Source organism: Coregonus lavaretus (assembly GCF_964263955.1).
Source record: "Coregonus lavaretus genome assembly, chromosome: 7".
NCBI classification, from domain to species: Eukaryota; Metazoa; Chordata; class Actinopteri; order Salmoniformes; family Salmonidae; genus Coregonus; species Coregonus lavaretus.
The window spans coordinates 17,573,716-17,599,657 of NC_139994.1; the positions used below are offsets into that span (position 1 = coordinate 17,573,716).

General features: G+C 46.7%; 1 protein-coding gene across 1 annotated transcript in view; it reads right to left on the bottom strand.

Annotated features, from left to right (window-relative positions):
* Positions 1-25,942, bottom strand: part of LOC311132698 (ubiquitin-conjugating enzyme E2 E2-like) — a 41,732-nt gene that overhangs the window by 2,785 nt on the left and 13,005 nt on the right. The window contains exons 4-5 of the mRNA XM_084165970.1: positions 5,508-5,640; positions 3,102-3,249 (exon numbers count right to left, since the gene is read on the bottom strand). Of these exons, the coding sequence (XP_084022096.1) occupies positions 3,102-3,249; positions 5,508-5,640 (281 nt within the window). The remainder of the gene's footprint in view (positions 1-3,101; positions 3,250-5,507; positions 5,641-25,942) is intronic.

Here is a 25,942-nt window from a genome sequence, read left to right on the forward strand (position 1 = left end):
ATCTGTCTCCGCACCACGTGCTCTCACCACTGGTGTCCCCCAGGGCTCAGTTCTAGGCCCTCTCCTATTCTCTCTATACACCAAGTCACTTGGCTCTGTCATATCCTCACATGGTCTCTCCTATCATTACTACGCAGACCACACACAATTAATTTTCTCCTTTCCCCCTTCTGATAACCAGGTGGCGAATCGCATCTTTGCATGTCTGGCAGACATATCAGTGTGGATGTCGGATCACCACCTCAAGTTGAATCTCGGCAAGACGGAGCTGCTCTTCCTCCCGGGGAAGGACTGCCCGCTCCATGATCTCGCCATCACGGTTGACAACTCCATTGTGTCCTCCTCCCAGAGTGCAAAGAACATTGGCGTGACCCTGGACAACACCCTGTCGTTCTCCGCTAACATCAAAGCGGTGACCCGATCCTGTAGGTTCATGCTCTACAACATTCGCAGAGTACGACCCTACCTTACACAGGCACTAATCCAGGCACTTGTCATCTCCCGTCTGGATTACTGCACCTCGCTGTTGGCTGGGCTCCCTGCCTGTGCCATTAAACCCCTACAACTTATCCAGAACGCTGCAGCCCGTCTGGTGTTCGACCTTCCCAAGTTCTCTCATGTCACCCCGCTCCTCCGCACACTCCACTGGCTTCCAGTTGAGGCTCGCATCTACTACAAGACCATGGTGCTTGCCTACGGAGCTGTGAGGGGAACGGCACCTCCTTACCTTCAGGCTCTGATCAGACCCTACACCCAAACGAGGGCACTGCGTTCATCCACCTCTGGCCTGCTAGCTCCCCTACCTCTATGGAAACACAGTTCCCGCTCAGCCCAGTCAAAGCTATTTGCTGCTCTGGCACCCCAATGGTGGAACAAGCTCCCCCACGACGCCAGGACAGCGGAGTCACTGACCACCTTCCGGAGACACTTGAAACCCTACCTCTTTAAGGAATACCTGGAATAGTATAAAGTAATCCTTCTAGACCTACACAAGGCTGGAATGGGCTACAAGACCATCGCCAAGCAGCTTGGTGAGAAGGTGACAACAGTTGGTGCGAATATTCGCAAATGGAAGAAACACAAAAGAACTGTCAATCTCCCTCGGCCTGAGGCTCCATGCAAGATCTCACCTCGTGGAGTTGCAATGATCATGAGAACGGTGAGGAATCAGCCCAGAACTACACGAGAGGATCTTATCAATGATCTCAAGGCAGCTGGGACCATAGTCACCAAGAAAACAATTGGTAACACACTACAACGTGAAGGACTGAAATCCTGCAGCGCCCGCAAGGTCCCCCTGCTAAAGAAAGCACATATACAGGGCCATCTGAAATTTGCCAATGAACATCTGAATGATTCAGAGGAGAACTGGGTGAAAGTGTTGTGGTCAGATGAGACCAAAATGGAGCTCTTTGGCATCAACTCAACTCGCCGTGTTTGTAGGAGGAGGAATGCTGCCTATGACCCCAAGAACACCATCCCCACCGTCAAACATGGAGGTGGAAACGTTATGCTTTGGGGGGGGGTTTCCTGCTAAGGGGACAGGACAACTTCACCGCATCAAAGGGACGATGGACGGGGCCATGTACCATCAAATCTTGGGTGAGAACCTCCTTCCCTCAGCCAGGGCATTGAAAATGGGTCGTGGATGGGTATTCCAGCATGACAATGACCCAAAACACACGATCAAGGCAACAAAGGAGTGGCTCAAGAAGAAGCACATTAAGGTCCTGGAGTGGCCTAGCCAGTCTCCAGACCTTAATCCCATAGAAAATCTGTGGAGGGAGCTGAAGGTTCGAGTTGCCAAACATCAGCCTTGAAACCTTAATGACTTGGAGAAGATCTGCAAAGAGGAGCGGGACAAAATCCCTCCTGAGATGTGTGCAAACCTGGTGGCCAACTACAAGAAACGTCTGACCTCTGTGATTGCCAACAAGGGTTTTGCCACCAAGTACTAAGTCATGTTTTGCAGAGGGGTCAAATACTTATTTCCCTCACTAAAATGCAAATCAATTTATAACATTTTTGACATACGTTTTTCTGGATTTTTATGTTGTTATTCTGTCTCTCACTGTTCAAATAAACCTCCCATTAAAATTATAGACTGATCATGTCTTTGTCAGTGGGCAAACATACAAAATCAGCAGGGGATCAAATACTTTTTTCCCTCACTGTAGAAGGCAATGGGCTCTATAACTGATTGAAGTATTTTTAGTCCAGTAAGGTGAGGCCGGGTGTTGCAGACTGTTCTAGTGCCTTCGCTAATTCATTGATATACAGTGAGCTCCAAAAGTATTGGGACAGTGACAATTTTGTTGTTGTTTTAGCTCTGTACGCCAGCACTTTGGATTTGAAACGATACAATGACTATGAGCTTAAAGTGCAGATTGTCAGCTTTCATTTGAGGGTATTTCCATCCATATCGGGTGAACCATTTAGAAATTACATATGTGTGCATCTAACTTTCTCACTCATCATTATTCACGATTAATTCAGGATTATCTGTAATCATGGTAGCATCCACATTAATTTAGAAGTGTTTAGACATATTCTAAAGTGACTCCAAAATGACACAATACCTTATTTACAATTCATTTCTATTGGGCACAAAAGAATGTGTCACTGTCCCAATACTTTTGGAGCTCACTGTATATGCTAAAGAGGGTGGGGCTCAAACTGAATCCCGGTCTCACCCCACGGCCCTGAGGAAAGAAATCTGTGTGTTTATTGTCCATTTTAACTGCACACCTGTTGTTTGTGTACATGTTTTCCCCCCAACACCGCTTTCCATCAATTTGTATAGCAGACCCTCATGCCAAATAGAGTCAAAAGCTTTTTTGAAATCAACAAAGCATGAGAAGACTTTGCTTTGGGTTTGTTTGTTTGTCAATAATGGTGTGCAGGGTGTATACGTGGTCTGTCATACAGTATTTTGGTAAGAAGCCAATTTGACATTTGCTCAGGACATTGTTTTCACTGAGGAAATGTTGGAGTCTGCTGTTGATGATACTGCAGAGGATTTTTCGGAGAGAATCTTTTCAAGAGATTTTTCAGAGAGAATCTCTCTCTCTCTCTGATTGGTTGATTGGGATGTCACTCACCAGGGTTGCAGTCAGTGAGCAGGGAGCAGATGGACAGCAGCACCTTGGAGATGGTAAGGGCGGGGCTCCAGTTATCCTTCAGGATGTCGAGACAGATCACACCCTGACTGTTGATGTTACAGTGGTAGATCCTGGTACGGAACGTCACCTAGGATACAACAACGTTTCTGTAGATCAATGCACCCTGTGGTTTATGTACTCTTTCCAGTCCTTCGGGTGCTGAGCATCTCTTTGTACCAGTAACACAGAAGAAGCGGAATGAAACATCAGGAAGACAAGAGACTAAACATCATTAGGGAGCCACCTCTGACCTCTGGGCTGCCTGCCTGAACAGGGGAGGGATAACACACTCTCGCTCTCCCCCTCTACCTCCCTAGCTGACTCACTCTCTCTCAATCACTTTATGAGTGACTAACCATGCTGGCCTGCTTGTGGAAACTGTGCTCCAAAAAAACGGCATAATCTCCCAGGCTATCCCAAGGTGTAGAGGGGATCTGCTAATCTAGTCTGTGGTGTTTGTGTACCCTGTTCTCAGACAGCAGCTATAGGAGTGTGTGTGTGTGTGTGTGTCTGCAGCCCTGTGCACAGCCAGGCAGTAAAAACAACACAGCGGGAGGCCTGGCTCTCAGAGCAGCAGATATGTTTTCTTTCATCCTCAGTCAGCAGAGGGCAGAGAGAGAAGAGGAAAGGAAGAGACAGATGGAGAGAGAGAGAAGAGGAAAGGAAGAGACAGATGGAGAGAGAGAGAAGAGGAAAGAAGGGGGCAGATAGAGAGAGACAGACAGACAGTGAGAGGCCCCACATCCTGAGGCAATCACTAAACTAAACTCTCTCAGGGCCGACCCCCAACCAATGCACCAGCATAGAGTATTTTCTCAATAATAACACAGAACAGAGCCACTGGCGTAACGCATATTCTCTGGACCCCCCCATAAGGTCGGATTCCGGGCCCCTACAGCCAGTAGGTCCAGGTTGCGGGCCCGACTATTTTCTATACTGAGTATTGCTAACCCAGAGTCTTTCCTGAGACATTGCGCATTATATGTCCATTGCGCTGCACACAATTTAAACTTAGAATGATGCATGCCAAGATACAGTATACCAGAGAAAATGGACTGTTGATATTGCAACCACATAACTCAAAACGCCAGTTCACCAGTATGAAAGAAATCGCAAACAAGTTATTTTGTTAATGTCCTCAAGAACTGTTGTCTGCTAAAAATGATAATCTGTTTGCATCTGCCAATTTATTGACTGTCCAGTATCCAGACGACCTGTCCCCAGAGCTTCCTATACAGTTAGTCTCTTTCCGTATCGTGTTGAGGCTGGCAATTAAGGAGAATGAGAGGCTCAATTAAAGATGTTACAGAACTGCTGTATTTGAAGCACAACTCTCTTCTGCCCAGTTTCCCTGATGTTGCTACGGCAATCAAGCTGTTTTTACCATCCCTGTAACTGTCGCTTCTGCTGAGAGATGGTTTTCTAAACTAAAACTCCTAAAGAACTACCTACGAAGCATTAGGCTCTCGGTCTGATATGCGCTTTGGAACACCTGAGTAAACTCCATTCATTGCACTGGCGCTGTCGTAGCCTTGACCACGGCATTTGTTCACTGATATCCCCTCATACTTTCAATCAGTTTCCTTTTTCTTTTTCACTTTTTCAGTCACATTCCTGAAGCCCAAGAAACAAACACTTAGCTTCCTAGTACATATGGAAATTAAAACGGTTTATGAAGGACTTTTTGGAGGGTTACTGTCAAAATGATTTATTAAAGAAAAGATATTAGACATCAATGACAGGCGCATGGGTCCCCAGAGCTGGTGGGCCTCCCCGCCTTGCGGGGGCTGCGGGGGTGTCCAGTACGCCAGTGAACAGAGCCAAGAGACTGTATTCACCAGCTTCTCTCTCAGTCAGTTCTTATTTTCTTCTCTTAAAATCGTTGTTTTGTTGCTCAACGTGCTTCAAAGTTATTTCAAAACCTTCCAGCTCTCAAAATATCTTCTCCAAGGCAAGCCAGATATATTTTTAGAATATCCCAGTGTTCATGATTTCAAAAATAGAATGGAACGCATGGGAAACATCCTTAAATACACGCTAAAAATAAAGATGTACTTGTCTGTGTGTTTCAGAGGCGCCATTGATGCACTTGTAAATGTTTGTCTCTAAAATAGCTGGTGCCATGCAGATTTACAGTATTTCAAGCCCTGAAAGCCTAACCCAAGGCCCAATTCAAAAATACAAATAAACAGAATCAGTCAACATGGGATCCTGAGCAAGCAATAGTCTAGCATACATACCAGTGTGTGTGTGTGTGTGTGCTTGTGCGTGTGTGTGTGTTTGAGCATGCATACGTGTGTGTGTGTGTGTGTGTGTGTGTGTGTCTGTGTGTGTATATGTGTGTACCTTGGGTGGTTTGAAGGGATAGTCAGGTGTGAAGGCGATATCTAGGAAGAAGACTCCTCCCTCGTATACAGAGCCTGGTGGTCCCAGGATGGTAGATCTCCACTCATAGATGTTGTCTCCTTTTGGACCTGCACTGCAAGGGCACAGAAGAAAAAAGGAAGACATTCAGTGTACAGAATGTATTTAGAAAGCAGAAAATGACATTTTAATCCTGTAACTCAATTCCTGATTCAGCAGTGTGTGTTTGTATGTTGTGAAAGATAGATAGAGAGAGAGAGAGGTAAGTAGAAGCCTGAAGGAGCGCTCTCTTATTATCAACCATCCAATCTGCTGTTCAATCTATTCTGTATAACTCCTTATTCATTATCAGATACGTGCCCATGTAAATAAGAGAGATAGCATTTGTAAGCAGTTATCTATCTAAAAGGTCAATGTCAATTCACAGATGACTGAATTGATTCTCTCTCTCTCGCTCTCTCTCTCATTGCCGCACCCAGACACACAGTGGCAGATTGCTCTCCCTGTAGTACATGACAACTACAGTGTAGACGAGAGCAGCTGGCTGCTGCAGAGCCTAATTGTTACATTGCCTCCTACTACACACAGTGGAGAAGACAGATAATCTAATCCTATTTTACCAATGGAATAAAGCCAGACACACCGCTCTGTTGTCTTATAGCACTCTTACTTTCATCACTTAGAGAAGAGGGGGAGTGGGAGCGAGAGAGAGAGGCAGAGAGAAGTAGAGAGAGAGAGGGGGGTTAAAGGAGAGAGAGAGCAGCTGGAAGAGAGACAGAGAGAAAGGGAAAGGGAGAGATGGGGAGAGAGAGGGGGGCAAAGCAGTAGAAAGTGAGAAAGAGAGCGAGAGGGAAGCCATTAATGCAATGCGAGTGAGTGTATCACTAAAGCCATTCATGTGAAATGGTAGCCTGTGGTAAAGAGGTAGGCCTCTGTATTTTCTGTCTAGCTCTGTTTGGACAGTGAGGAATTGTGGGAAACAAGCTTAGAAAGGATAATTCTCTCTCTTTTGCCAGAGATGACACATTCTGGTCGATATACTGTAAATAGTGTGAGGGCGGGAGGAGGGTGCGAGAGAGAGAGGGGGAGGGGAGAATGAGAGGGAGAGAGAGAGAGGGGAGGGGAGAGGGAGGGAGAGAAAGAGGGGAGGGAGAGAGAGAGAGAGAGGGGGAGGGGAGAGGGAGGGAAAGAGAGAGAGGAGAGGGAGGGAGAAAGAGAGGGGAGGGGAGAATGACAGGGAGAGAGAGAGAGAGAGAGAGAGAGGGGAGGGGAGAGGGAGGGAGAGAGAGAGGGGAGAGGGAGGGCGAGAGAGAGAGAGAGAGAGAGAGGGGGGGGGGGGATAATGAGAGGGAGAGAGGGTGTGGCTCCAGGAGACAGACAGCTTGGCAGTAGTAAATAGTTCTGGTCGTGGTCACGCTCTAGGCCGTTGTTGCCCAACATGACTTAGTGGTTAAGGAGAGATCTATGTTTGTGGGGCAAATCAACCCATCACTATCGGTGGTTGAGACAGACGTTTTACATGGCACTCTCTACTAGTCCTCTTATGGTTGGCCAAAATAGTGATTTTCTCCCCTCTCTTCCCACAGTAAGTCTATAGGCTACAGACAGCATCTGGATATGTTTAGAGCACCACCAGCGACACCCATTTCGAACCCAGGCTTGTGGAACCACTGGTTTCCCTATCCAGTAGCATAACAAACTACTGTACTCCATCAATGTGTTTAATCACCTGTCCTCACTCTGCCACCGTACTGGGAAGTAAAAGCCTAACACACACATAAAAGCATAAAAGCATAATGGTGGAGAAACAGGCCTCACTGACATCGGAGACAGTTGATGATGTAATATTAGTGTCATTAAGACACAGTCTTTTCCCTCTCTGTTTTTCAACTCCCTCTGCCAGGGCTTCCTCATCCCTCCCTCCTCCCTACCTTCTCCCCCACACCCACGCCATCACACAGTCTCCCCCCACCCGACTCTTCCTCCCTCACCCATCCTCCCTCATCTCCCACAGCTCTTCCTGAAAACTATTTTTACTCAGGCGGGAGCTGGGCATCACATGCAAAGAAACAGGAACTATCACAGACGTCTGCAGAGTTTGGACACTGCCTGCTTCCTCACTACAGAGATGAGTTCAGTAAGACGCTGCTAGCAGTGTAGATAGAGGAGATGTCCCAGACAGACGTTGGTAGCAATGTGGATAGAGGAGATGTCAGAGAAAGACACTGGTAGCAGTGTGGATAGAGGAGATGTCCCAGACAGACACTGGTAGCAGTGTGGATAGAGGAGATTTCCTAGGCTGACACTGGTAGCATTGTGGATAGAGAAGTCCCAGACAGGCACTGGTAGCAGTGTGGATAGAGGAGATGTCCCAGACAAACACTAGTAGCAGTGTCGATAGAGGAGATGTCCCAGACAGACACTAGTAGTAGTGTGGATAGAGGAGATGTCTTAGACTGTCACTGGTAGCAGTGTGGATAGAGGAGATGTCCTAGGCTGACACTGGTACCAATGTGGATAGAGGAGAAGTGCCAGACAGACACTGGTAGCAGTGTGGATAGAGGAGATGTCCCAGACAGACACTAGTAGTAGTGTGGGAGAGAGGGAGAGTGTGAGAGAGGGAATGCGAGGCAGCAGAAGGCATGGTGAGCTGTATGCCAGCTGTACTCCAGTTCTCACAACCCTAGAACTTAGAAGAGATGTGTGCTTATTGGATATATACCCATATCTAAAAGTAGCTTCAGCTATATCTTACACTAGTACACTTCCTACAAGTCTATTCCCCGCAACTCTCTGATTCAGAGGGGTTGGGTTAAATGCGGAAGACACATTTCAGTTGAATGCATTCAGTTGTAGAACTGACTAGGTATCCCCCTTTCCCCTTTCATGGAGTGACTCATTATATATGTGAAGTGTTGTATGTTTTCATGCTCAAGGGTATTGCATGGATGTCAACAAATCACTAGGGAACAACAAATCACTAAGGAGCATATTCTGAGTGCTTACCCTGCATAACTCCATATTAGAGAGCGAGCAAGAGAGAGAGCGAGAGCGAGAGAGAGACAGAGAGAGAGACAGAGAGAGAGACCGAGAGAGAGAGAAAGAGAGAAAGCAAGAGAGACAGAGAGAGCGAGCGAGAGACCGAGAGAGAGAGAAAGAGAGAAAGCGAGAGAGACAGAGAGAGCGAGCGAGCGAGAAAGAGAGAGAGAGAAAGAGAGAGAGACAGAGAGAGCGAGAGAGAAAGAGAGAGCGAGAGAGAGCGACAGAGAGAGAAAGAGAGAGAGACAGAGAAAGAGAGAAAGAGAGAGCAAGAGAGAGAGAGAGACAGAGAAAGAGAGAGAGAGAGAGAAAGAGAGAGAGAGAGAGAGAGGATGACACACCAGCAGACAGACAGACAGACTGTGGGAGTACAGCAGTATTACCATGTACTTATACTCCACCATGGAAAGCTAATCCCTCCCATTCCAGATTATGGGCTAACTGGATTATACCTGCCTGTGGATAGATGATACTGCACCAGCTAGCTACCTCAGCACAGAGACACATTGCCAACCCAATCCAAACACGTCAGTGACCACTCTCCTCTCCCCCCCTCTCCTCTCCTCTATCCTCCCCCCCCCACACCACTCTCCTCTCCTCTTCTCTCACCTTGTTTCACTAACACATTGATTAATGGAGATTAACCTTAATATTAACCGTGACCTGACCAGTTGTGATTCAACCACAATCATCCCTGTGGTTGCCATATGACCTTTGACCTGGTTTAACCTATTAAACATCAATTCTGATTGGAATTACATTACTCAGATTCCATGTTTCTACACTGATCTCTGTGATGTCAATCATCATCAAAGAGAGAACCACCAAGGTGGTTATTATTGACTGGTCAACGTGAATTGATTACATCGTCTTTTATTGTGCTCATCAATGCCTTGATAATGCTTCAGTTAGAGCAGGTCTAGGGGGTTCCTGAGGACCATAAGTAACCAGTCACCAGCGCACGCACGCACAAACGCACACACGCACACACACAGAGGATTGTTATAGTGAACAATCGGCAACACAGTCATTGAGTCTCCATCATAATAAAGCATCAGCTTGAGGTCTCGTGGAATACTCCACTAGTAAAGGCTCAGAAAGAGGGGAAAATACCCAAATCCCTCCGACAGAAAAGCTCTTTTCAGTCTTTTGTTCCTTCCAGCTAAAAGGCCTGTGTCCGCTTGGTACTGGTCTTTGTGTGTGCTCGTTTGGCCAGATAAATGCTCACAATGCACAGTTTCATCAGGAGAAACATGCAAGCTGGGAGGAGGGAGTAAGAAAAGGGATAGGAATGGGGTGAGAGAGCGAGAGAGAGACAAGGGAGAAAGAAAGATCCGATGCCCTCTGACCTTTCAATGAGTGGTAAACCAATTGTGTCCCCATTGTCTTAGGCCCCATCGCCTAGCAACCCACCCCTGGAGTATGTGTGTGACTGTGTGTGTTCCATGATTGGAATAAATACTGAATTGCTAATAGTAATGCATCAATGGTTTGTAATTTGGTTCATAACTTACACTTACAGGCGTATTCCGAAAGTATTCAGACCCCTTGAGTTTTTCCACTTTTTGTTACTTTACAGCCTTATTCTAAAATGGATTAAATTACATTTGTTCCTCATCAATCTACAAACAACACCCCATAATGACAAAGCAAAAACAGGTTTTTGAAATGTCACATTTTCCAAGTATTCAGACCATTTACTCCGTACTTGGTTGAAGCACCTTTGGCAGCAATTACAGCCTCGAGTCTTCTTGGGTATGATGCTACAAGCTTGGCACACCTGTATTTAGGGAGTTTCTCCCATTCTTCTCTGCAGATCCTCTCAAGCTCTGTCAGGTTGGATGGGGAGTGTCGCTGCACAGCTATTTTCAGGTCTCTCCAGAGATGTTTGATCGAGTTCAAGTCCAGGCTCTGGCTGGGCCACTCAAGGACATTCAGAGACTTGTCCCGAAGCCACTCCTGCATTGTCTTGGCTGTGTGCTTAGGGTCGTTGTCCTGTTGGAAGGTGAACCTTCAACCCAGTCTGAGGTCCTGAGCACTCTGGAGCAGGTTTTCATCAAGGATCTCTCTGTACTTTGCTCCATTCATCTTTCCCTCGATCCTGACTAGTCTCCCAGTCCCTGCCGCTGAAAAACATCCCCACAACATGATGCTGCCAACACCATGCTTCACCGTAGGGATGGTGCCAGGATTTCTCCAGAGGTGATGCTTGGCACTCAGGCCAAAGAGTTCAATCTTGGTTTCATCAGACCAGAGAATCTTTCTCATGGTCTGAGAGTCCTTTAGGTGCCTTTTGGCAAATTCCAAGCGGGCTGTCATGTGCCTTTTACTAAGGAGTGGCTTCAGTCTGGCCACTTTACCATAAAGGCTTGATTGGTGGAGTGATGTAGTGATGGTTGTCCTTTTGAAAGGTTATCCCTTCTCCACAGAAGAACACTGGAGCTCTGTCAGAGTGACCATCGGGTTCTTGGTCACCTCTCTGACCAAGGCCCTTCTCCCCCAATTGGTCAGTTTGGCTGGGCGGCCAGCTCTAGGAAGAGTCTTGGTGGTCCCAAACTTCTTCCATTTAAGAATGATGGAGGCCACTGTGTTCTTGGGGACCTTCAATGCTGCAGAAATGTTTTGGTTCCCTTCCCCAGTTCTGTACCTCGACACAATCCTGTCTCGGAGCTCTACGGACAATTCCTTCGACCTCATGGCTTGGTTTTTGCTCTGACATGCACTGTCAACTGTGGGACCTTATATAGACAGGGGTGTCCAATGAATTGAATTTACCACAGGTGGACTCCAATCAAGTTGTAGAAACATCTCAAGGATGATCAATGGAAACAGGATGCACCTGATCTCAATTTCGAGTCTCATAGCAAAGGGTCTGAATACTTATGTAAATAAGGTATTTCTGTTTTTAATAAATTTGCAAACATTTCAAAAAACCTGTTCTTGCTTTGTTATTATGGGGTATTGTGTGTAGATTGATTAGGGGAAAAAAACAATTTAATCCATGTTAGAATAAGGCTGTAAAGTAACAAAATGTGGAAAAAGTCAAGGGGTCTGAATACTTTCCGAATGCACTGTATATCACATCCATTAAATGAATTATTGTAAACAGATCATGTGGAAATCAAGTGACAACTTTTTTAGTTACATATTGTTGATAGTATCAGCCAGACAGCAAGCAATGCATTAGGCCTACATCCCACCCACCCATGCTTACTCAACTTACCCCCATATAAAGAGAGAATATCATCAGAAAGGGAGGAAATCAACTATTTGCTTTGTGAATTATTTGGTATGACAAGATCTAGACATTTAAAGGTAATTCCCCATTGAGCCAACATATACAGTGTTAACCATGAATGTGGTCTTTGCAAACATGGGAACATTGCCTTTAAAATGTGCATAGTGGACAAAGCACAATCGGATTGAATCTGGCCCCTAATCAGGATTTCGGGTAACTCTCACAGTGCAGTCACAAGCTTCTTATTTTCCTCCTGCTCCTCACCTGAATGATATGGAAAGAGAGTCTGTTTACGTCCCTCCATTTCTGTCTCTCTCCTCTGTGTAATGTTTACAAACATGCAGCAACAACTCCCTAGCTACAGTAGCCTATTATCACTCACTGAATACTTCACTGCTCTGTAAATAAATAGACAAGACACAACGCTCTCAGTCTAGTCCAGGTTAATACCCTGCTTCACAAGCTTCCCCGGTGATCACTTGAGTGATGATAACCTCTCATGTTGCCATAACTGCACAGAATAGGTAATTCATTAACATGACTTGTGTAGGTGTTAAAACACTAACAGTGAGCAATAAAACAGAGTGCAGAGAGAGGAGAGGACAACGGGAGTCAGAGGAAGACGGCGAGAGAGAGAGAGAAAGAAGAAAGAGAGTCGAGAGAAGATTATGTCAACACACACACACACTCTGAGAGGAAGAGAGATCAATGGGAGCACAGCTGTGTGTCTGATCTCCTACTTAACTATTGAGTGTGAGGATCAGCTAGAGGCTGAGAGGGGAAGACAGGGTGGATCAGGGTCACTAGGGTTTAGAGTTGAGCGGACGTGTAGAGACAGACACACTGATCTGAGGAGTACAGTATTATAAACTATTTATGTTCGGTCCACAACTACCATTGTTCTGCAAGGAGACTCAATAGCAATCCATATCTCTTTCAATCTCACACACACACTTCCAAAAACAGCCATTGTATAAACGACATAAAAGTGTTCCTACGCAGCATCACATCAGTGAGAGCAAAGCCAGCCTTGTGAGCCCTTGGCCAGAGTCATGATTCCTGCTAACTTCTGTTCCTGTTTTTGTCCCAAATCATACCAGTCCTGGTGATATCTGTCATGGCTTTTATCTTAACGTCTTTTTTTTTTATCTTCTTCAAAAACTGAGAGCGATAGATTTAATCTTCTTTGAGGGAGAGACCGAGGGAGAGATGGAGAGAGCCTGAGCCTTATCTCTCGGAGAGATAAAGAGGAGGGTAGCAGTCAGTCAGCATTCCAGTCGAGCAACAACACATCAAGTAACTCTGCAGTTTACCTCGGCAACACTGGAATGGAAACCCAACGCACCCTAATCAACTCCAGCGCACCTACACCTCATCATCTCATCACTACCCCTATTTAGCCCTGGACTGTTCTGTAGGATGTTGTGTGTGATTGTTTTGCTTCGTGTCATGTACTCTATCTTTGTTAATTCTCTTTGTCATTGTTTAAGTAAACCTTGACCTTGTTCATTTCTGCGTCTGCGTCCTGCCTCTTCGTGTACTCGTCACAGGCTCATTGTAATGGCTGGAATGGAAAAAATGGAACAGTATCAAACACATCACACATATGGAAACCACGTTTGACTACGCTCCATTGATTCCATTCCAGCCATTACAATGAACCCGTCCTCCTATAGCTCCTCCCACCAACCTCCACTGGTTTACACCTTCTGTGTACTTAGAAGAAACCTTTCCTCACTTCTAAAAACTGCTATCCCTTCCAGCCCAGTCAGCAGGCAAAGCACTTTGTTGGCGAGGGAGGAAACGTTACATTAAGAGAAACTGTGAGACCGTCCGTGTTGAGATCTCTGGCTTCTACTTTATGCTACAAGCAATGAATGGCTTTAACTGCAGCACTCAAGGAGTGATACAGCCAGGCAAGACAAAATAAATAGGATTGCATGAAACAAAGGAATAATGTGCAAGAACTGGCCCCTCTGGTTGTTCACAGATTTCAAGGAGAAGGAGTGGTATTTAGCTCTTATCTTATCTCCACATTGTGCACACACAGCAATGTGTTGAGGGGGGAGAGATTGCAGCACAAGATCAGACAGCCAGACCTGACGACTCAGCGGTTGTGAGAATTTCCAGAGGAGCTTTTTACCTGTCACTAATTAGTCGACAAGGACTTAGCTTCTGATTACTGTCCCTTTCTAGACAAATAAAGAAACAAATATATAATAAACACATTTAAAAAATGGTGGCTTAGCTTTTGATTAGGGCTCCTTCGCGACTGAAAAATAGGGTAGGTTTGGAGCTTCGCACAAAAAGTAGACATACAGGAAGTCTGTGGCAGGAATCCCACCGGTTACACTTGTTATGGTATAGGACAGGGTCTCTCTGTGGAGGAAACAACCTCTAAAGCTAACCATATAAACCATCTCCCAATCAGTGCCTTGCCTGTAGTGATGATGATTGTATTGATTACACTGCACTGAGAGCATTGATTTCACAACACTGCTATTGAGATACCTGCCTACAAACGACAATGACTCACAGACAGAAACACACAGTCTCTGTCCTGTGCCATCTGACCATCCGCTGTTCCACACCCTTTCTTTCTCAGGACTGTACCAGGTCGAGTTTGAAGACCATCTCTCTCTCATCTAGATCGAGTTATCCTGTATTCCCAAACCCTTTTGCGATTGCACTTCTTTGAGCTATTCCAGGGCTTGATGATTAGTTGACCAGTTGAATTAGGTGTTCTGGTACTGAAATAGATTAAATATGTGAAATGGCTGCTGATCCCTGAGGAGACGGGGTTGGGAGACCCTGATTACAGAGATTCCCAACCTCTCCTCTGTTCTCCTGTTCTCCTGTTCTCCCTCTCAGTGGCAGCTGTGAAAAGGCAGGAGGAGGGCCACCTGAAATGAAAATCAAAGCCCTGGCAGGAAGCTAATATCCTGTCTTTGTGAGGGGAGCAAGACCATGGGCATGTGTGTGTCTACGTTGGACTCCATGCCAGGATTGTAATGGAATCCTTCCCTTGCCAGTGTTCGCATTGGAAGCCATTTGTCCGGGTGACAACATTTCACTGTTTACAGTTGATACACACGAGCAGCAGATACAACCTGAGCCTCTCAGTGCCTGGAGGGCCCGGGCCACAGACATTTGACAATATAAATCCTTGTACATCTTTATAATGCATAATGCTTAAAAACAAATTACACATGTCAGCTTTAAGTAAAGTGTTAACTTTTATTATCAAAGCCTTGGAAAGAAGGCGAGGAGGAAAGAAGGAGAGGAGGAAAGAAGGAAAGGAAGGAAGAAGGAGAGGAGGAAAGAAGGAGAGGAGGAAAGAAGGGGAGGAGGTGAAGGAGAGGAGGAAAGAAGGAGAAGAGGAAAGGAGAGGAGGAAAGAAGGGGAGGAGGTGAAGGAGAGGAGGAAAGAAGGAGAGGAGGAAAGATGGAGAGGAGAAAAGAAGGAAAGGAAGGAAGAAGGAGAGGAGGAAAGAAGGAGGAGGAAAGGAGAGGAGGAAAAAACGAGAGGAGCACTTTGAAGAAGAGTAACCCACCACTGATTTACACTGATCCATTAGCTGCTCTTAAAACAGCATTACACAGGTTTTTAGATATATTTGCAAATGTATTACAAATAAAAAACATAAACAATTTATTTACATAAGTATTCAGACCCTTTGCTCTGACACTCGAAATTGAGCTCAGGTGCATCCTGTTTCCATTGATCAACCTTGAGATGTTTCTACAACTTGCTTGGAGTCCACCTGTGGTAAATTAAATTGATTGGACATGATTTGGAAAGGCACACACCTGTCTATATAAGGTTCCACAGTTGACAGTGCATATCAGAGCAAAAACCAAGCCATGAGGTCGAAGGAATTGTCCGTAGAGCTCTGAGACAGGATTGTGTCGAGGCACAGATCTGGGGAAGGGTACCAAAAAATGTCTGCCGCATTGAAGGTCCCCCCAAGGACACAGTGGCCTCCATCATTCTTAAATGGAAGAAGTTTGGAACAACCAAGACTCTTCCTAGAGCTGGCCGCCCGGCCACTGCGCAATCAGGGAAGAAGGGCCTTGGTCAGGGAGGTGACCAAGAACCCGATGGTCACTCTGACAGAGCTCCAGAGATCCTCTGTGGAGATAGGAGACCCTTCAAGAAGGACAACCATCTCTGCAGCACTCCACCAATCAGGCCTTTATGGTAGAGTGGCCAGACGGAAGCCACTCCTCAGTAAAAGGCACATGACAGCCAGCTTGGAGTTTGCCAAAAGGTACCTAAAGACTCTCAGACCATGAGAAACAAGATTATATTGTTTGATGAAACCAAGATTGAACTCTTTAGCCTGAATGCTGAGCGTCACATCTGGAAGAAATCTCGCAACCTAGCTAACAAAATTAAGTTCCAGGATGTGACCACAAAGTTATTTTAGTCCCCACATACAGTGGGGGAAAAAAGTATTTAGTCAGCCACCAATTGTGCAAGTTCTCCCACTTAAAAAGATGAGAGAGGCCTGTAATTTTCATCATAGGTACACGTCAACTATGACAGACAAATTGAGAATTTTTTTTCCAGAAAATCACATTGTAGGATTTTTTATGAATTTATTAGCAAATTATGGTGGAAAATAAGTATTTGGTCGCCTACAAACAAGCAAGATTTCTGGCTCTCACAGACCTGTAACTTCTTCTTTAAGAGGCTCCTCTGTCCTCCACTTGTTACCTGTATTAATGGCACCTGTTTGAACTTGTTATCAGTATAAAAGACACCTGTCCACAACCTCAAACAGTCACACTCCAAACTCCACTATGGCCAAGACCAAAGAGCTGTCAAAGGACACCAGAAACAAAATTGTAGACCTGCACCAGGCTGGGAAGACTGAATCTGCAATAGGTAAGCAGCTTGGTTTGAAGAAATCAACGGTGGGAGCAATTATTAGGAAATGGAAGACATACAAGACCACTGATAATCTCCCTCGATCTGGGGCTCCACGCAAGATATCACCCCGTGGGGTCAAAATGATCACAAGAACGGTGAGCAAAAATCCCAGAACCACACAGGGGGACTTAGTGAATGACCTGCAGAGAGCTGGGACCAAAGTAACAAAGCCTACCATCAGTAACACACTACGCCGCCAGGGACTCAAATCCTGCAGTGCCAGACGTGTCCCCCTGCTTAAGCCAGTACATGTCCAGCCCCGTCTGAAGTTTGCTAGAGTGCATTTGGATGATCCAGAAGAGTATTGGTAAAAACTCAACTCGTCGTGTTTGGAGGACAAAGAATGCTGAGTTGCATCCAAAGAACACCATACCTACTGTGAAGCATGGGGGTGGAAACATCATGCTTGGGGCTGTTTTTCTGCAAAGGGACCAGGACGACTGATCCGTGTAAATGAAAGAATGAATGGGGCCATGTATCGTGAGATTTTGAGTGAAAACCTCCTTCCATCAGCAAGGGCATTGAAGATGAAACGTGGCTGGGTCTTTCAGCATGACAATGATCCCAAACACACCGCCCTGGCAACGAAGGAGTGGCTTCGTAAGAAGCATTTCAAGGTCCTGGAGTGGCCTAGCCAGTCTCCAGATCTCAACCCCATATAAAATCTTTGAAGGGAGTTGAAAGTCTGTGTTGCTCAGCGACAGCCCCAAAACATCAATGCTCTAGAGGAGATCTGCATGGAGGAATGGGCCAAAATACCAGCAACAGTGTGTGAAAACCTTGTGAAGACTTACAGAAAACGTTTGACCTGTGTCATTGCCAACAAAGGGTATATAACAAAGTATTGAGAAACTTTTGTTATTGACCAAATACTTATTTTCCACCATAATTTGCAAATAAATTCATTAAAAATCCTAAAATGTGATTTTCTGGATTTTCTTTTCTCATTTTGTCTGTCATAGTTGACGTGTACCTATGATGAAAATTACAGGCCTCTCTCATCTTTTTAAGTGGGAGAACTTGCACAATTGGTGGCTGACTAAATACTTTTTTTCCCCACTGTAAGTCATGATAACGTTATTGTGAAACTTACAGACGATGTTCCAAAATGTATTTCTATCATTCCGATTTTAAAGTTATATGAAGACAAACCATAGCTCTAAATGTGACGTTATGAAATGTTCCTAGGATATCTCAAAAATAACATGATATTCAGAACCTTTCATGGACTACCAATGTTAATGTTCCCATGATGTCTGTATAGCGACCTGATATTTATAACCTCTATAATACTTATTAGAAACGTTATGAATGTGCCTACAATGTCCCAAACGGGCTATGACATTCAGTACCTCTGGAAGACTTAAGGGGAATGTTACAAATGTCTCAGTTACGTTCCTTGTTAGCTGGGAACATCCCTACGGTGAAGTATGGTGGTGGCAGCATCATGCTGTGGGGATGTTTTTCAGCGGCAGGGACTGGGAGACTAGTCAGGATCGAGGGAAAGATTAACGGAGCAAAGTACAGAGAGATCCTTGATGAAAACCTGCTCCAGGACTGGGGTGAAGGTTCACCTTCCAACAGGACAATGACCCTAAGCACACAGCCAAGACAACGCAGGAGAGGCTTCGGGACAAGTCTCTGAATGTCCTTGAGTGGCCCAGCCAGAGCCCAGACTTGAACCCGATCAAACATCTCTGGAGAGACCTGAAAATAGCTGTGCAGCAACGCTCCCCATCCAACCTGACAGAGCTTGAGAGGATCTGCAGAGAAGAATGGGAGAAACTCCCCAAATACAGGTGTGCCAAGCTTGTAGCGTCATACCCAAGAAGACTCGAGGCTGTAATCACTGCCAAAGGTTATTCAACAAAGTACTGAGTAAAGGGTCTGAATTTGTGTAAATGTAATATTTCAGTTTTTGTATTTGTAATACATTTGCTAAAACTTCTAAAAACCTGTTTTTGCTTTGTCATTATGGGGTAGCAGTGGCGGCTCCTGAACAAATTCTCAGGGAGGGCAATTTTTCTGATGATTTAGGTGACCTACACACATTTTTAAAAAGATATGTCCAGCAACAACATGAAGACAGGGGCAGCATATAAGTCAATACCAGAAGCATTTATTGACTGATCTCAAAAGTGTTGGCTTACAAAAGCAAAATAAGTTATCACAGTAAAAATAATCAAGGGTGTTCTTTCACATTCCTCAACACTGCATAAACAATATGCATTTCCATAAACAAATGAAATATCAGCTGAAAATACAGCATCTTGGTATTTGTTCAGATTGCAGGATCAACAAGAGCTTTTACCACATTTTTTGATATCTGTTTAATCTTACCTTATGGCCTGCACTTGCTTGTGAAGCTGTCGAGGGCACGTTTGATAGAGACAGCATCGATGTCCTTCTTCTGTAGCTTCTGGTACAGAATGTCGACGTGGGGCATGATTTTGTGAAAAAAAATTAAATCTTCATCATGTAGTATCCTCACGTAGCCAGCTGCCTCTCTCAAGGTGTGCTGGTCAAATGAACCCAATGAACCCGTCCGGATGGCTTCAAAACATTATATGAGGTCGTCTCGATTCTCGTAGACAGTGTTCACGACTCTGCTGTTGCTAACCTCATCGTTGTGGCGGCGGACAGCTAGCCTGTATCCCTCATCCAGTTGAGTGGCAATATTCACTCTCCCAAAAGCAGACAATCTCAAACAGCTATATGTGGGTCTTTGACAGCTAATTTTTCTTAATCTTTTCTGAAAGATGGTGCATGTCGGTTACACCAGTCGCTGTCCAAGCGGTGCTGTCTGCTGTGCCGCCTTCAGGGTGGAAGAGTAAGCAGGGGTAGCAAAAAACTGCATTAGCTACATCGCAGCCTGCTAGCCAGGTTTTCCGTTCATACCAATTTTTGGAAAATCCTCGGGTGTAGGACTTCCCCCCTTTAGTAGACACCTGTTGAATTATTAAATTTGGTCTGGGGGGTCCTAATTGTTTCGTTGCCAATTTATCTTCATTTGTTCGCCGACAAAAAGGAACTTCTTTCAAACACACAATCGAGTTGGACTGAAGCCTAGCCATTTTGATAGTAGTAGTGAATTGAATGAGGCTGCTACCTGGTCTTTTCTTAGTTACGTTCATTCGTGGTTACGTTATGTATGACGAAAGCGCGTAAGTGCAAGCCCACAGACACCCATAGAGAATGTATTGAAAGCTTTGAAATGTGACAAAACTAGATTTTACATGGGAGTCTATGACAGACTTCTGGGCGATTTTCAACCTGACTGAAATCGCCCAAAAAACGGGCGGGGCCATTTGAAGCACGACTTTAGCCTGATTTGACATTTAGTGGCTGGCAGATCAGACGTGAACACTGATAACTGCTGTTGCCGTGATATAATTTTTTATAAATTTATAAAAAAAAAATATTTTTTTTTATTTAATTTTTTTTTAAATAATTGATTAGAAAAAAAATCCCTTCCTTTTCCCGTTTGGCAGTGCGTCGCCCATATCGCCCTATTGAACAAGCCGTCCCTGTGGGGTAGTGTGTGTAGATTGATGAAGAAAAAAAACAATTTGATCAATTTTAGAATAAGGCTCTAATGTTACAAAACGTGGAAAAAGTCAAGGTGTCTGAAGACTTTCCGAATGCACTGTATATAAGGCAGCAGCCTCTAAGGTGCAGGGTTGAGTAACCGAGTGGTAGCTGGCTAGTGATGACTATTTAACAGTCTGATGGCCTTGAGATGGAAGCAGTTTTTCAGTCTCTCGGTCCCAGCTTTGATGCACCTGTACTGACCTCGCCTTCTGGATGATAGTAGGGTGAACAGGCCTTGGCTTGTGGTTGATGTCCTTGATGATATTTTTGGCCTTCCTGTGACATTGGGTGCTGTAGGTGTCCTGGAGGGCAGGCAGTGTGCCCCCGGTGATGCGTTGGGCAGACCGCTGTTGCGCCTTCTTCACCACACTGTCTGTGTGGGTGGACCATTTCAGATTGTCAGTGATGTGTACGCCGAGGAACTTGAAGATTTCCACCTTCTCGACTGCGGTCCCGTCGATGTGGATAGGGGCGTGCTCCCTCTTCTGTTTCCTGAAGTCCACGATCAGCTCCTTCGTTTTGTTGACGTTGAGGGAGAGGTTATTTTCCTGGCACCACTTCGCCAGGGCCCTCACGTCCTCGTCATTGTTGGTAATCAGGCCTATTACTATTGTGTCGTCTGCAAACTTGATGATTGAGTTGGAGTCGTGCGTGCCACGCAGTCATGGGTGTAGGGAGTACAGGAGGGGCTGAGCGCACACACCCTTGTGGGGCCCCTGTGTTGAGGATCAGGTTTCCTTCCTTCACCACCTGGGGGCGGCCCGTCAGGAAGTCCAGGACCCAGTTGCACAGAGCGGAGTTCAGACCCAGGGCCCCAAGATTAATGATGAGCTTGGAGGGTACTATGGTGTTGAATGCTGAGCTATAGTCAATGAACAGCATTCTGATGTAGGTATTCCTCTTGTCCAGATGGGATAGGACAGTGTGCAGTGTGATGGCGATGGCATCGTCTGTGGATCTATTGGGGCGGTAAGCAAATTGAAGTGGATCTAGGGTGTTAGGTAAGGTAGAGGTGATATGATCCTTAACTAGCCTCTCAAAGCACATCATGATGACAGAAGTGAGTGCTACGGGGCGATAGTCATTTAGTTCAGTTACCTTTGCTTTCTTGGGTACAGGAACAATGGTGGACATCTTGAAGCAAGTGGGGACAGCAGACTGGGATAGGGAGAGATTGAATATGTCCGTAAACACTCCAGCCAGCTGGTCTGCGCATGCTCTGAGGACGCGGCTAGCGATGCCGTCTGGGCCGGCAGCCTTGCGAGGGTTAACACGCTTAAATGTCTTATGTCGGCCACGGAGAACGAGAGCCCACAGTCCTTGGGTGCGGGCCGCGTCGGTGGCATTGTGTTATCCTCAAAGCGGGCAAAGAAGGTGTTTAGCTTGTCTGGGAGCAAGACGTCGGTGTCCGCGACGTGGCTGGTTTTCCCTTTGCAATCTGTGATTGTCTGTAGACTATGCCACATACGTCTCGTGTCTGAGCTGTTGAATTGCGACTTCACTTTGTCTCTGTACTGATGTTTTGCCTGTTTGATTGCCTTACAGAGGGAATAACTACACTGTTTGTATTCAACCATATTCCCACTCACCTTGCCCTGGTTAAATGTGGTGGTTCGCGCTTTCAGTTTTGTGCGAATGCTGCCATCTATCCACGGTTTCTGGTTTGGGTAGGTTTTAATAGTCACTGTGGGAACAACATCCCCTATACACTTCCTGATTAACTCAGTCACCGTGTCCGTGTAAACGTCAATGTTATTCTCAGAGGCTACCCGGAACATATCCCAGTCCGTGTGATCAAATCAATCTTGAAGCATGGATTCCGATTGGTCAGACCAGCAATGAATAGACCTTAGCACGGGTACTTCCTGTTTGAGTTTCTGCCTATAGGAAGGGAGGAGCAAAATGGAGTCATGATCTGATTTGTAGGCATCTCGAAAAAGGCGAGTAGCAGTGGTCTAGTGTTTTTCCTAAGCGAGTACTACAGTCAATGTGTTCATAGAATTTCGGAAGCTTTTTCCTCAAATTTGCTTTGTTAAAATCCCCATCTACAATAAATGCGGCCTCGGGATATGTGGTTTCCAGTTTGCATAAAGTCCAGTGTAATTCCTTGAGGGCCATCGTGGTATTGGCTTGAGGGGGAATATACACGGTTTTTGATTGTGAGGTATTCTAGGTTGGGTGAACAAAAGGACTTGAGTTTCTGTATGTTATTACAATCACACCATGAGTAGTTAATCATGAAACATACACCCCCGCTGTCACGCCCTGACTCAGGGGACGCTTATATGTTGAGTCAGGGTGTGTACATTTCTTGTTGTGCCTTTTCTATGTATAGGATCTAGTATGTCTAGTTCTATGTTGGCCGGTGTGGTTCCCAATCAGAGGCAGCTGTCGCTCGTTGTCTCTGATTGGGGACCATACTTAGGCAGCCTATTGGCACTGTCTTGTTGTGGGATCTTGTTCCGTGTAAGGTTTGTTTTCTGTACTACCTTGGACTTCACATTTCGTTTCGTTTATTGTTTTGTCATGGTGTTTATTCAGTTAAAATAAACATGTATGCATATCACGCTGCGCCTTGGTCTGACCCGTCATTAAACGAACGTGACAGAAGATCCCACCAAACAAGGACCAAGCAGCGTGCAGAGAAGGAGCAAACGCCTGGGACTCAACAGGAGGTTACGTTAGTAGATGTCCTCCTCGGTTGGGGGAGAATTACGGAGGAGGAGGCCGTCCGTTATCGGAGGGCGATGAAGGAGGATGCCCAGGTAGGAGAGGAGAAACGGCGCCAACAGTGCCGACGACGGAGACCCGAGAGGCAACCCCAATAATTTTTTGGGGGGGGCACACGGTGTGGACGACGAGGCAGCAGGAGGTCGTTAAAGGGCGGATCTGCAGGTTAGGAGGCCACCATGTTACGGGGGCTATTGGTTCAGAGGGAGCAGGAGTTATTCGGTCAGAGGGAGGCGCTACAGGAGGCTAAAAGGGAGAAGGAAAGAGTAGAGGCACGGCGAGAGGAGCTGGTTAGGCAGCAGAAGGAGCGGGGGTTAATAAAGGAACCCAGTCCTGCTCCTCGCACCAAGCAAGTGGTGCGTGTCGCCAGTCCAGTCCGGCCCGTTCCTGCTCCCCGCACCAAGCCAGTGGTGCGTGTTCCCAGTACGGCCCGGCCCGTTCCTGCCCCTCGCACCAAGTCTGTGGTGCGCGTCGCCAGTCCGGCCCGGCCCGTTCCTGCTCCTCGCACCAAGCCAGTGGTGCGCGTCGCCAGCCCGGCCCGGCCTGTTCCTGCTCCTCGCACCAAGCCAGTGGTGCGCGTCGCCAGCCCGGCCTGTTCCTGCACCTCGCACCAAGCCAGTGGTGCGCGTCGCCAGCCCGGCATGTTCCTGCTCCTCGCACCAAGCCAGTGGTGCGCGTCGCCAGCCCGGTCCGGCCTGTTCCTGCTCCTCGCACCAAGCCAGTGGTGCACGTCGCCAGCCCGGCCCAGCCTGTTCCTGCTCCTCGCACCAAGCCAGTGGTGTGCGTCGCCAGCCCGGCCCGGCCTGTCCCTGCCCCTCGCACCAAGCCAGTGGTGCGTGTTCCTAGTTCGGTCCGGCCCGTGCCTGCTCCTCGCACCAGATCAGTGGTGCGTTTGTCCAGTACGGCACGGCCCGTGCCCGTTCCACCGGTGCCTGGTCCGGCACCGGTCAGCTGCTCCACTCCGGAGCCAGAGCAGTCCGCTCCACCGGTGCCTGATCCAGTTCCGGTCAGCCGTTCCACTCCGGAGCCAGAGCAGTCCGCTCCACCGGTGCCTGATTCAGCTCCGGTCAGCGGCTCCACTCCGGAGCCAAAGCAGTCCGCTCCACCGGTGCCAAGTCCGGCTCCGGTCAGTGGCTCCAGTCCAGACCATGACATCAGCCCCTCTCCAGGTTCGGGGTCTCCCACACCAGGGTCCAGACAGGGCCTGGCGTATCGTGGGAGGAAGGAGAGGGGAAGCAACGCGCCGAGGTCTAGACCAGACCAGGGGCGCAACAGGGAGGCGGAGAGTGAGAGGTCGTCACGCCCCGAGCCGGATCCGCCTCCGAGGCGGAATGCCCACCCGGCCCCTACCCTGTTATGTTTATGTGGTGCGGTCGGAGTCCGCACCTTTGGGGGGTGGGTGCTGTCACGCCCTGACTCAGGGGACGCTTATATGTTGAGTCAGGGTGTGTATATTTCTTGTTGTGCCTTTTCTATGTATAGGATCTAGTATGTCTAGTTCTATGTTGGCCAGTGTGGTTCCCAATCAGAGGCAGCTGTCGCTCGTTGTCTCTGATTGGGGACCATACTTAGGCAGCCTATTGGCACTGTCTTGTTGTGGGATCTTGTTCCGTGTAAGGTTTGTTTTCTGTACTACCTTGGACTTCACGTTTCGTTTCGTTTATTGTTTTGTCGTGGTGTTTATTCAGTTAAAATAAACATGTATGCATATCACGCTGCGCCTTGGTCTGACCCGACATTAAACGAACGTGACACCCGCCTATCTTTTTCCCGGAGAGTTCTTTATTCCTGTCTGCGCGATGAACTGAGAACCCAGCTGGCTGTATGGACGGGGACAGAATATCCTGAGAGAGCCATGATTCCGTGAAACAGAGTATTTTACAGTCCCTGATGTCTCTCTGGGACCACCCATACGTAAAAATGTATGCACGCATGACTGTAAGTCGCTTTGGATAAAAGCGTCTGCTAAATGGCATATTATTATTATTATATTATTGTCCAGAGACTGAACATTAGCAAGTAATATATTCGGAAGCGGTGGATGGTGTGCCCGCCTCCTGAGTCGGACTAGAAGTCCACTCCGAATACCTCTTCTCCGCTGGCGGCGTCTTGGGGCAGCCTCAGGGATAAGTTAAATTGCCCTGGGGGGTACGAACAAAGGATCCAATTCGGGAAAGTCGTATTCCTGGTCGTAATGCTGGTGAGTTAACGCCGTTCTGATAACCAAACTTCTTTCCGGCTGTATGTAATAACACAAAAAACGTTCTGGGCTAATAATGTAAGAAATAACACACAAAAAAAACAAAATACTGCAAAGTTTCTTAGGCGCTAGAAGCAGAGCTTCCATGTCTGTCGGCGCCATCTTGCCATTAAGGGTTACTGGGCTTTAAAGGGGAAGTGTAACAGCATAAAGGGCACATTAAGAATTCAACAGCACGGGTGTTGAATCCTGGAATCCTATCACAGCCACATTAGCTGGAAAGCTAAACCTAGGCAGGCATGGAGACAATGAACCAGCCATTTACAGTGTGGAGGAGGACGGTCTCATGAAAATGAGACCAGTGACTAGAGAGGATCCTAGCATTTCCCACTGTGGTGTGTGTGTGTGTGTATGTGTGTGTGTCCTGGTAGGAATGTCTCCCATAGGTTCAATACAGCTGCAGCTGGTGGAAAGGTGACCTCTGTCTGGAGTCCGGAGTCCATACACTCACCAAAGCAGAACTACAGTGCCTTGAAACATTGCTCTCCATTCAAATGTGGCTTTATTCATGTTAGAGGGCAAAGCAGCACGAGAGGCTGGAGCTGCCAGTAGTATATGGGAGGATACTGTAGGTTGGAACACAGGCTCTGAGCAATAAGAACATCGTCATCATTCCCACGGATT